The 12,542-nt window shown below is 39.7% G+C and overlaps 1 protein-coding gene across 3 annotated transcripts in view; it reads right to left on the reverse strand.

Moving 5' to 3' along the window:
- Nucleotides 1-3,072: 3,072 nt before the first annotated feature.
- Nucleotides 3,073-12,542, reverse strand: part of SH3BP1 (SH3 domain binding protein 1) — a 31,632-nt gene continuing 22,162 nt past the window's right edge. For all 3 annotated transcript variants that reach the window (XM_083365694.1, XM_083365696.1, XM_083365695.1), the window contains 6 exons: nucleotides 11,596-11,676; nucleotides 11,187-11,303; nucleotides 9,437-9,534; nucleotides 8,168-8,297; nucleotides 5,444-5,556; nucleotides 3,073-4,172 (listed from right to left, as the gene is read on the reverse strand). In XM_083365694.1, the coding sequence (XP_083221820.1) occupies nucleotides 3,775-4,172; nucleotides 5,444-5,556; nucleotides 8,168-8,297; nucleotides 9,437-9,534; nucleotides 11,187-11,303; nucleotides 11,596-11,676 (937 nt within the window). In that variant the 3' untranslated portion in view covers nucleotides 3,073-3,774. The remainder of the gene's footprint in view (nucleotides 4,173-5,443; nucleotides 5,557-8,167; nucleotides 8,298-9,436; nucleotides 9,535-11,186; nucleotides 11,304-11,595; nucleotides 11,677-12,542) is intronic.

The raw sequence follows: 12,542 nt of genomic DNA on the forward strand, positions 1-12,542 counted from the left end.
AAGTTTTAAAATACATTTTATCTTTAACAATCCCCCCCTCCCCCCACCCCTACCTATCCCTCCCTACCCCTCCCCCCCCTTTCCCCCCTCCCCCCCCCACTTCCCAGAGCTAAGTACAGGGTATAAAAACAAAAAACAATCATAAACATCCATATGCTACCAACAATAAATTCTTAAATCTATCACTCTCTAGCTCATATAAGATAACTACAAGCAATACTAATATTTCATATGAAAAAAAAGGAAAATAGAAAGGAAGACTTATTCAAATGCTAAATGAAACTTTTTAGTCCCATATTTGTTCTGGATATATTCAATCCATTTTTTCCACTCCATAATATAACGTTCCTGCGAATGATCTTTCAAATAAGCCGAAATCTTTGCCATTTCTGCCAGGTCAAACCTTTAAAGTCCATTCTTCTATAGTCGGCAATTCCTCCTTCTTCCAATATTGACCTATTAAGAGTCTTGCTGCTGTAACTAAATTCAACATCAACTTAGTGTCCACAACAGTAGCATCTGTAATAATACCCAACAAAAAGAGTTGCGGACAAAACTTTATCCTTTGCTTGAAGATCTTCTGCATATTCCACCAAATTTTTATCCAAAAAGCCTTGACCTTTTTACAGGTCCACCATATGTGAAAATATGTTGCATCTTCGCCACCACACCTCCAACATTTTGGCTGATAATTCGGATACATACTTGCAAGCTTTTTAGGATCTAAATGCCATCTATAAAACATTTTATAAAAGTTCTCTCTTAGGTTTTGAGCTTGTGTAAATTTTACATTCCTCACCCAGATCTTTTCCCACATGTCCATTGTAATAACTTCTTGAATGTTCTGGGCCCATTTTATCATACAATCTTTAACAAGTTCTGTTTCTGAATCAATTTCTATCAATGCAAGATATATCCGTTTGATATGTGCTGGACCCTGATTTCTAATTTGCTTTATCAAATTTTCATCAGTCATTGCAAAACCAATTTTCTGATCTTCTTTCCACCTGGCCCGTAACTGAGTATATTGAAACCAAGTTTGAACAATCTTCTCATCTCGCAAGAGGTTATACGATTTTAAACACCATACACTTCTTTCCAAGCTTAAAATCTCCTTATACGTAGTCACATCATGTTTAAAACCAACATTTATGTTTTCTATTGCGTGTTTTGGAATTGCCCACAATGGCATCTTACAGTCTAACTTATGTCTATACTTCTTCCAAATGGACTGTTTTTTCTTGAGGTGAACGTTTCGCTTCTCATCCAAGAAGCTTCATCGGTTATGGCAAGGTGAGGGTGGGAATGAAAGGATTAGTTCTGACAGGATTGGAGCTGGGGGTGGGGCGGAATTGAAAGGATCATGTTATGTACTGGGCTCATAAGTAATACCACGTGGGTTGCTGGAGCAGCTAACGGCTCTCCAGCAACCCAGACTACAAGTTTCCAGCGCTACAATTGGCTATCGCTAGGCGGCAATGGTTGTTTCAAACCTATGGGCTGCCGCCTAGGGGCTAGAGTATATATTGTGGCTAGTTGCAGCCATTTGCTCAGTACAGATTCTTCACGAAATAAAATATTGAGTTTTCTTGTACTCATCTACCTCGTCTTCATGCCTGCGCCAAAGAACCCACTATTTAACAGATTATATTTCTTTGCGTTCCTCTGGTCATTAGCCTCTCCCTGAGCGCTCTTGAGGCCGCTTGGAGGGTTTATCTGTACCCTCAGGGTCACCTGTATCAGAGTGCAAATGGGTGGTGGTGGTGGAATCTTCTTTTGGAAGGGCTGCGGGGTTTGCGTTGTAGACAGGAGATAAAAGTGTTGTCTTATCCCCCTCTGTTGAGAGATGGCTGCTCAGTGTTAACGTAAATGGCCTGGTTTTCTCCTCTTCCAAACCAGTGATCCTCTCTCTCCAGAATGTGGACTTTGTGGTACGGAAGGACATTACCTTATAGGAAATTATATCCTAGTCCTACCTACCTATGTATGGCTATCCTCATCATTGTTGTCATCATCTGATTTAAATAGTGCCCGTCTCATATATGTGACTCCTATGCTGAACAAAATAAGTACACCTATTCAAGAAATGCAAAATACTGATTCCATTTTCTTCCATGGAAGCTATTCTTGCTACCTTTAGAAAGCCCCCTGTTGGTAAACTCTGTTCAAGAAGTTGGTTGAGGGTAAATGCCAGATAGTTGCTATAGAAATTAAGAGAATTGCCTGAGATACTGCTGTCACTTGTTTTCCTACTTTTTCCTAGAAAACAAGGTGACAGCATGTAGGAAAAGAAGTGGCAGAACCTATAGGTGGAGTTAAAGAAAAAATCAGCCTAGAGTCTCAACTTAGTCACAAATGGACTAAATCCAACTTCCCTTGAATTCCATGGACCCTTATTTAACTCCAAGCAGGTGCTAACCATTAGTTGAGAAGATTTCTGTGCATAGGTTGTTTAGAAATAAATCTGTTTAATTGGACCTTTGTGTATGGTCCTGGTCTTTTGTGCCTGACATAGGCACAGGGTTGGGAAATAAAGCTTGAAAGCACATTCTAGCCATTTAAAGCATGCAGAAAAAATCTTGTTCTCCAGGAAAGGCTAGGGCAGGGGTAGGCAACCTTGGCTCTTTTATGACTCGTGGACTTCAACTCCCAGAATTCCTGAGCCAGCCATGCTGAGGGGAAAGGGAGTTTCCAAGCTGAGCCATGCTGGCTTAGGAATTCTGGGAGTTGAAGTCCACGAGTCATAAAAGAGCCAAGGTTGCCTACCCCTGGGCTAGGGATTTGAACTCTTCAGCTGCTTCTGATGGGCCACTTTTTATTGTGTTAGCATGAATGCTTGCTGCATTTGTTCATTTTTTTTTCTGTGTGTCATGTATGACCCAGGATTTTTACTATGCTCTTTCTCGTCTATTACAGTGTATTTGTTTTCTTACCAAAAGTTATATATTGCCTACACTTTTGATTTTATGGGGGGAAGTGTCTTTTAATTGCAATTTTATTTTATTTGCCTACCCTTTCCTTTGTTTTTCTTGAAGCAGTACCTAAAAGTGAAAATTGATAAGGGTATTAATTGGCAAAGTATTTATTAGACTTTATAATGTTACAAAACACCCTTTAACTCAAAACAGCTTTATTTATCTTTGATACAGGCAAAACTGATACACAGTTTCTTTGATTTGCCTTTTGCCTATATGAACTATTTGGATCATCTTACACGAACTAGAGAAATTCTTAAAATTGAGTTATAGATAAAAATGTTTCTCCAACAAAATAACCACTTTTTAAAAGGGTAAGTATAATTCTCATAGATAGGATTAATGCAAGATGTATGGTATAACTGCAATAAAGAGAAGACAACATAATCTATCTTCTTTTAACATTTATTCAGAAGCTTCCACAAATGTTTTGTCAAAATAATAAAAAGCAGAGCACTGTTAATGAAAAGCTATTTTGTGCTATATAGACTGATAACAGAATCGGGAGGAATGTGAAGTACGGTGTATCAGACCACTGCTCCTGTACAGGGCTTGGACTCAAATATTGCATGAAGGACACCCTATACTGACTGATGCTCTAATATTAGTTTGTAAACAGGAGGAGAGAATTTTCTATTTTTTTGGGGGGGGGGAGTTTGATTTAAATAGACCATACATAAGGGTCCCAAGAGACATGACTCTTGCACCTTGATGCATTTTTGGAACATTTAACAAAATACGAGGGAGAAAAGAATTGCAACCAATTGGATAGGCAAAAGCAAAGCCAGTAAAACTCTTCTCAAACATTCTCCAGAGTTTCTACTTTCTGAGCAGCAGCAGATGGAGAGCTGATTTTTCCGTCATTGGCTTCTTTCTTTGTATGGATGGAATCTTTGGGAGTTTCTCTACTGCAGACATTAGTAGAATCCTCTTCCGCTGCAGCTGCCTTATTGTTCATGGCTTCTGAAGGAGGCCTAGGTGAGGGTGGAGCTTTGTGACTGTGCCGTCTGGCCGGCTGGGGAGGAAGTGGTGGTGGCACAACTGGAGCTCGTGCTGATCCCCCTACTGTTCTTCGAGGCAAGGCTTTAGGGATGGAGGGAGGCTCTGGAGGAGGAGGAGGCATGTGAAGGTGAACAAGTGGTGTGGTTTGAGGATGGGGTGGAGGCATGGTAGGTCTGGGTGGAGCCACCCGCTTTGCTGTAAAGGAGAATGAAAGGGGAAAAAAACAAACACAAAATCCGATATTTTACACATTTTTTATTCTTACTCCTGGGTCTCAGCTTTGCATGAATCCAGAAAAACGTTGGCATATTTGATATAAAACTCTTTTAATTTCTAATTTTTATTTTCTTTCTGTGCACTTTCTCTGTATCTCTTTTTTTAAACTTGAAATAAAATTATTTCTAAAAGTGCTGGGTTTTGATATGTGTTATTTAAGGTGATTCCTAACAATACCAGAATTGTGGATAAACTGAAATCTGTATTTAAGATAGATTATGCCCAACCTTATCAAACTGCAGTATGAATTTTCTATACTGTATATGTTTTCCTCTATTTTATCTAGTCTTGTCACTTCAAAGCACATACAGAGTTATGCTCTAGTTAGTCATCCTTGACTATGCTATGAATTTTCTGAACAAGACAGTAAAACAAAAGACAGCTATGAATAGCAGAATGATATGGAGGTAAACAGAATAACACAGCCAACAATTAGTATGTCGTTGCATATTTCCAAACAGATAGCTTCCAACTCTGTCAATCAAAATATATTGTACTCCTTAAGTATCAGTATAAAATGTTATCAGATCTGTCTAAAATTCTAAGGAACACCGATTGCACAACTAAAACCTTTTGAATCTCCCATGCCACAAACTATGCTTTCATAATACAAAATAGTACCACTGTCTTGTATTTAATGAATGTATCTTGCTACAATCCCATTTGAAGCATTTTTTTAATAACACAAAATTAGAACTTGTGAGGTCACTATATAAAGGTAAAGGTAAAGGTTCCCCTGCACATGCATGCTAGTCGTTTCCGACTCTAGGGGCCAGTGCTCATCTCCGTTTCAAAGCCGAAGAGCCAGCGCTTGTCTGAGGACGTCTCCGTGGTCATGTGGCCAGCATGACTAGACGCCAAAGGCGCACAGAACGCTGTTACCTTCCCACCGTAGTGGTCCCTATTTTTCTACTTGCATTTTTACATGCTTTCGAACTGCTAGGTTGGCAGAAGCTGGGACGAGTAACAGGCGCTCACTCTGTTATGCGGCACTCGGGATTCGACCCGCCAAACTGCCAACCTTCTGATCGACAAGCTCAGCGTCCTAACCCACTGAGCCACCGCGTCACTATATACAACGTATATAAATCCACTGTGGGAAAATTCAAAACGCAGTGATTTGGGAAGATTGGCAGATGTTGTCAATAGGAGAGTTAAAATGATTACTATGGTAGTACTATGAAACTTACTTTTTCGTGAGGTCTCATCAGCAGAAGCAGAGGTAGGTGGGCAGATTGTTGCTTCAGTAGAAGACTGGGTCACCCTTGAGGACACTATTTCTGGAATAACCTCAGATTTTTTCCTGTCAATGTGGAAAAGTCTTATTAAACTCTCATTTGTAGGCTTCCAAAAGCAATTAGTATACAGAGAAATTCCAGAGACACTTTCCATTCTTAATCCTTTGATATCAACCACAAACCACTAAAATAGTGGCTCCCCTGTATTCCAGGAAGATTACAGTGGAGTTTTTATTCCCTTCACTGAGCAGTGAAGAACAGCTGAAATTTGCTTTGTGCATCCCAGAGAAGAATAAGTCTTAAAAACTGGCTCCCAAATTATGTTTTCTTCTTTTCTCTTTTCCTAATCTGTTTTTCTTTGGGATTATTTTTTAATGTAGGCCTAAGGGAGGGACTATTAGGTCTGCTTTTATATGTTACTGACTTGTTAGTACAAAGTCAGGTTAAAATGCATACAACTATATCCTATTTCATAATGATTGGAGAAAGCCACCTTCTCTGGAGTGTTTTTCCTGTAAGCATCAACAATATGGCTGCACAAGCAGCACATACCAGAGCAGGCTACAGTAACATAGAGTAGCTTGTGATTGGTTAGGTTTTTATTAGAAACCCAGCCATCATCTTAGAGTAGGACAGTAATGGCGATCCTTTTTAGAGACCGAGTGCCCGAACTGCAACCCAAAATCCACTTATGTATCGTCAGGTGCTGGGTGGGCATGGCCCATTGGGTGGGTGTGGCCCATTGGGTGGGCGTGACTGCGGTGATAATGGTAGACTGGGTGAGACTAAAAAGTTCAATCAATCAATTCCAACTTGGTGAGATCTTTCTTTTCCCCGCAAGAAGTTGAAATTGATTGATCAATTCAACCTTTTTTTTGCACATGGTGGCAAAGGCCTAAAGCGAAAAGGTTTTATAAAACCCAGCTGAAGGCCTAGGACTGGGGTGATGGTGCACATGCCTACAGAGAGGGCTATGCATGCCACGTGTGGCATGCATGCCATAGGTTCACCACCACAGACTTAGGGTTAGGGTTACGTCACCATGAACTCAGAGAACAAAATGGACATTGCCAAGAAATTCGGAGTGCTTGGTTATGGTTAGAAAGGCATTAACGTTTCTAGCCTGCCCTATCTATCTTTTGTGATAAAATACATGGGAAAATCCCATTGGAGGAAAATTCCACTTAGGTTTAGGCTTAGGTGACCATGAAGTCGGAGAGCAAAATGGACATCGCTAACAAATTTGGAGTGCTTGGGTATGGTGGGAAGGGCACTGACCCTTCTAGGCTGCCCTATGTTTCCTGGTAAAATACATGGGAAAATCCCATTGGAGGAAAAATCCATTTAGGGCAATAATGATGAACCTTTTAGCGACCGAGTGCCCAAACTGCAACCAAAAACCCACTTATGTATCATTGGGTGCCAAGTGGATGGGGCCCATTGGGTGGGTGTTGCCAATTGGGTGGCCGTGGCTATGGTGGTAACGGCAGAGTGGGTGGGACTAAAAAGTTCAATCAATCAATTGCAACTTTGGGACGTCTTTTTTTTTCCCTGCAAGAAGTTGAAATTGATTGAACCTTTTTTTTTTTTGCACACGGCGGCGGAGGCCTAAAGCAAAAATGTTTTATAAAACCCAGCTGAAGGCCTAGGACTGGAGCGATGGCACGCATGCCCACAGAGCAGGCTCTGCGTGCCACCTGTGGCATGCGTGCCATAGGTTCGCCACCTCAGGACTAGGATATAAAGCAGATCATTATGTTAAGCTGTAAAACAATTAGCTTATGTATAGTATGTTATTGTAGGTATTGTGATTATTTGATTCCTTCTTTATTATTTTTACAGATGTTTTATTAAGCAAGGCTTAGACTTATACCTGGTCTATTTGTAATTATTGTATTAAATCAGGGGTGTCAAATTGCCGGCCCATGGGCCGGATGCATCATGTCAAAACTGCACCCGCCCCATTGTCGGTATTTAAAAAATGTCACGATATGTCGCAACACGTCACGTGATGTTGCGATTTTGAAATCCTTGTATTAAATAAAGTGCAGCAGTGCCTTATTGTGATAGGAGGTAAATGGACACATTGCATCACTACAAAAAATTGTATCTGAATAAAAATTAGATAACAGAAGTTCCATGTTTTCTAATTGAAACATATTGCTACAATTTTTTTGAGGAACTAATATAACTGAAAAAAGTACAATGTATTCAATCCATATTACAGCAACTGACCACATGCTCTGTGTGTATATTTATGCTGCTGTCCAGATGCTAAGTCAGATGAATACTTTCATGGCCTTTTCATTAACAACATTCTTTGTAGGAAAGTGCAACACCTTCCATTTCTCCTTTGGACCACACTACTCTAGGCATCGTGGACCAGCCATTTTCCAGAAATTAATCTTCCAAACTAGAAACAATTTTCCAATCATGGTCCAATTTCATTTCAGCATAACTTTTGATATGGTACAGAGGAAGACTGGTAGGTTTTATCAATACCCAATTCTTTATCCTGAAATCAGGCCAGACAAGCCCAACAGAAGAAGATAACTTCAAATGGATACCGCTCTAGCTGGAAGGCTGAGTGAAAAAAATTTTTAAAAGTAAAACTGGGGTGGGGGGAGTACAAACAGATAAGGAGCATAGCTGAAGGTTATAGTTGTCTATGTATACCTTTCTTCAGGCATAGGGGAATTAGTTTCAGAAGGCAGAAACTCTGCTGAAGATTCTTCTATTGTGAGGATGTTTTGATTTTTGATGTCTAATGGAGGAGTGAACAGACTGGAGACATCGAAGCTAATATCTTAAGGAAAAAAGAAAAAAAATGCATGAGACAGTCTGAGTGTCTAAAAGCTATTATGATGTTCTGCAGTTATCTCTAGCAGCAGAAGGTTCATCTCTTGATTTCTTCCACCTCTTTGTTTCTCATAAGATTTATTAATGCTATAATACAGAATAGTCAATTTATGCAAAGTCAAGAAGAGACAGCTTGGCTAAAAGTCAGAAGTCTGTGACTCTTCCCTCCAAAGCCCTTAACAGTTAATGCCAAAAGCCAAATGTTTAAACTGCTAAAAGACACTATCTGTTCATTTATCTACTTTTTGCTTAAGGCAGCACCTCCATCTAGGATCTAGGTTTAGCTCTGGAGAAAGGTAATACATTTGGCTGAAATACCATGATATTCAACGCATAATTTAATGAAGTGCCTTGGAGGTTCCTTTGAGAAGAGTTGGTAACTGCATATAAAACATACCTGATAAAATAATGCACATGGAGCTTCTGCATCTGCCATTGATTTGAGTTCTCCCCCAAAATGGTTCAGATATACTATTTTTTTTATCCCTACATCTTTAAAAGTGTGAAATATTTTTAAACCCATCTCTCTATCCGCTTGTATAAAGAACCTCATTTTTAAATATTTAACATTATTTATATAAATTATATATTTTATTTGCTCTAAAGAAGCACAGGTTAAGAAATCCTGCGTGCATGCACACACACGCACACGCACACCCACTTTGCAGCTCTTATTGTAACACTGGATAGCAAAACTTTTGCTATTGAAACTTGTATGGCAAAGAGAAATACAGTACATGAATGATATTATTGCAAAGCATACTCCATAAAGCACATAGAGATTTCTTTTTTGTAGGGACTAATGAATTCACAGAATCATTTACTAATTCCATTTTCCAGTCTCCCTAAGCCAGGGGTAAGCAACCTTGGCTCTTTCATGACTCGTGGACTTCAACTCCCAGAATTCCTGAGCCAGCCATGCTGGCTCAGGAATTCTGGGAGTTCAAGTCCACAAGTCATAAAAGAGCCAAGGTTGCTTACCCCTGCCCTAAGCCATCCTTTTCAACTTGACACCAACCCCATGTATCTGCTTACAAGCTGTGTGGAAGAGTCCAATTTGCCCTTAGAAAAAAGAATTTGCGTTACCTCCTGGAAAGAGGATCTCAGCATTTTGTATGAGAGGTTCCACAACTCCCACAACTTGGATGGAGGATACAGAAGCTATGTCTAGCTGCACTTGGGACCTGGGAGAAAGAAGCCAAGAATAACACTGAGCAGATTCTGAAGCCACATCCTATATAATTAATTTGCCCTAATCTGCCTTGCTTACCTTTACAGGTATGCTTCACCAACGTGTCAGCATATAAATATTAAGACTCTTTGATCTCTGAACATCTCATAAGATTTAGCCTGATTACAACAAGTGCACATAAATAATTTAATAATACTATCCTCTCCATCTGCATGATTGCTTTTTATATTTATGTGGTATTAAACATGAGGTGATACGATAAAACAATATATATTGATATATATTAATTCCCTGAAAATAGGAAATATATCTCAGTATTGGTTGCTCCTGAAAATGTGTAGGAAGGCCTGCAGCTATGTCTTCCATAAGGATTCCCATCTGTTTCTGGTTGGTAACTTTAAGAACAAAACATTAGGTAGAAAGCACTGCTGTTCATATGTGTTTTCTGGAGAACTGATTAAAAACTAATTTGAAAGATATAAACTGATTTAAGAGGGAAAGCAATTGGATTTCCCCCCTTCATTTTGGCAGGGAATGCCCATTTGGTTTCTTTCATTTCTTGAGAAGTTTGAGAAATGCTATATAAAAATATAGAGTGAAACAAATAAACATTTCACACACAAGCACACATACAGTTTCTCACATTAGGAGAGCTGGCAGTGGCACAAAAAACTGAAGACAGTTAAAAGTTTGACAGCTGCTTTGGAGCTGTGGCTGGAGAGATGAAGAAGAAGCTGATAATTGTCAAACTAAGTAGGATCCTCTAGGTAGTTTTGATTGGCGAAGAAGTGCAGATTCCAAGATGTACTGAGGAAGATCACCAAAGATGGAGAAGGATGTGACATAGGATCACACATACTCTGTACAGATGACCACAGGCAGAAGTTGATTGGAGGAAGGCCAGCAGTATCCCACTAGCTACAAAAGACTGCCAACTAGGAGTAATTACTGCTGCTGATTAAGGTGGAAATTACCCATAGTTACATACACAGACATATTCTATTGGGCATCTATTGACAATATCATTACTTTAGGCAAGGAATTATTTAATAGATTAACTATTTATGAAGTTATTTACAACTTTTTACTTTATATCTAATTCTTGGATAGCTGAATCTGTGCATGGGAATTGGGAAGGAGATCTGTTTATGTATCTGCTTAAACTACAAGCCACTTACTGGTTTGGCATGGCTGAAAAAGAAATTAAGACTTTCTTTTCTATATTACAAATAAAGAAAAAGTTCTCAATAAGGTCTCTTAATGAGGAACATTGAAACTGCAAAAATTAAACTGCTGTAGTCACATTGTTGTAGTGATGAAAAAAGTTGCACTTTCCAAATATTTCCCAGTTTTAAAAGAATTTGCGCTCTAGATGACTTCCTTTATCCATCCTATGGGTCCCCAGTTGTTTTGTTGGGAATTCAACAGTAATGCTATTAGCTGGGAAGTAATGAACATTATAATTTAGTACATCTGATGCATAGTACCAAGCTTGGAAGAGAGTAACATTTATCATTTTTGGTACAACAGATTACATAGATAGAGAGAATGTGTGAGGTATTTCTCAATAATTCATTATTGAATATACTATATACTATATGAAACACACAGAGTATATTGTCTTCTGAGACATCTAGAATTTACCTTTCATTCTGCTGGGGCCACAGTAGGTTGGGTCCTAGGACGATGGCAATGTTGCTTGGGGACATTTTATTCACTTCTTGTTGTTCAGCCAGCTTGGCTAAAAAACGAATCAGATACCTACAAAGAAAAAGTGATTTGTAAAAGCAAAACTCAATGCCTTGATTTTCTTAGGATTTTCATGTTTTTCTATTCAATTTCAACTAGAACAAAAAGACGATGTTTGATCTATCACAGAAAGGCAGGGAGGAGAAAAGCTTTACATCTTCATTTAACTAAGCCTATAAGCCAACTTTCTGAATTAAGGCAGTGAACACATAAAAATACGAACATTTCAAGAATGTTATTATATATTATAATAAAATTTAAAATCGATCCTTGAAAGTTCGAAAAATTTATAGCTGTGTCACACCTCAGATTGTTGTAGTTGTCCTTGGGAAGAAGATTACAAACATCCTTGAGGCACTCTAGTCGAATTTCTGGCTCTTTGGCACTGAAAAGAAAGAATGAAGGGAAAAAAAGGGTGTGATATATTATTTTTTGAAGCAGAAAAGGAAGGCCAGAACAACGTGAAAATAAAAAGGATTATAGCACTTGTAAGGATTTCGCATACTATTTCTTATTGCCTAATAGTGAAGGACAATGTAATCAGATTCTGGTTGGATTTCTTCTCATTTACATCCTCTAAGACAGGGCTTTTCAACTGGTGATACGTGTACCACTGGTGGTACTTCGGCATCTGGCAGTTGGTATGCGACCTAGAGAAGTGTAGCGGGGGGGGGGGGAATGAACTGAAGCAATGGCAGTGCCATGAGCTGAAGTGGCAGAATTGCCACACAGGCCTGGGGGAGAGTCAGCTGGAACTGCGGTGTTGCTAGGGCTCTGCTGAAGGCCCAGGATTGGTGTGCATGGCTCCAGTTGATTGGCGCTTCTGGCAGCCTCTGCTATCACCGGGAGCAGCAAAAAGACTTTGGGATGAGAGAGTCAGCTGGAGCTGCAGGACTGCTGGGACCCCAGGGTTGGCATGCACGACTACATGCTGATTGGTACTTCCGGTGCATCCAGAAGAGGAGGTGGGAGAGAGGAGAGGAAATAAAAGGAGGATGTTTTGGTGGGAGAGGGAGAGAAAAAAAAGATGACAGAGAAAGAGAAGGGGACGAAGAAAGAGAGGGAGAAGAGGAGAGGCTTCTGTGAGACAAGCAGAGGGATCAATGAAGGAGCAAAGGCTGTGGAAGGAAAGCCCAGCAGGCAGAGAGAGAGAGAGAGAGAGAGAGAGAGAGAGAGAGAGAGAGAGAGAGAGAGAGAGAGAGAGAGAGAGAGAGAGAGAGAGAGAAGAAGGGCCAACCAGTCACGTGACCA

Source organism: Vipera ursinii (assembly GCF_947247035.1).
Source record: "Vipera ursinii genome assembly, chromosome: 6".
In the NCBI taxonomy this organism is placed as follows: domain Eukaryota; kingdom Metazoa; phylum Chordata; class Lepidosauria; order Squamata; family Viperidae; genus Vipera; species Vipera ursinii.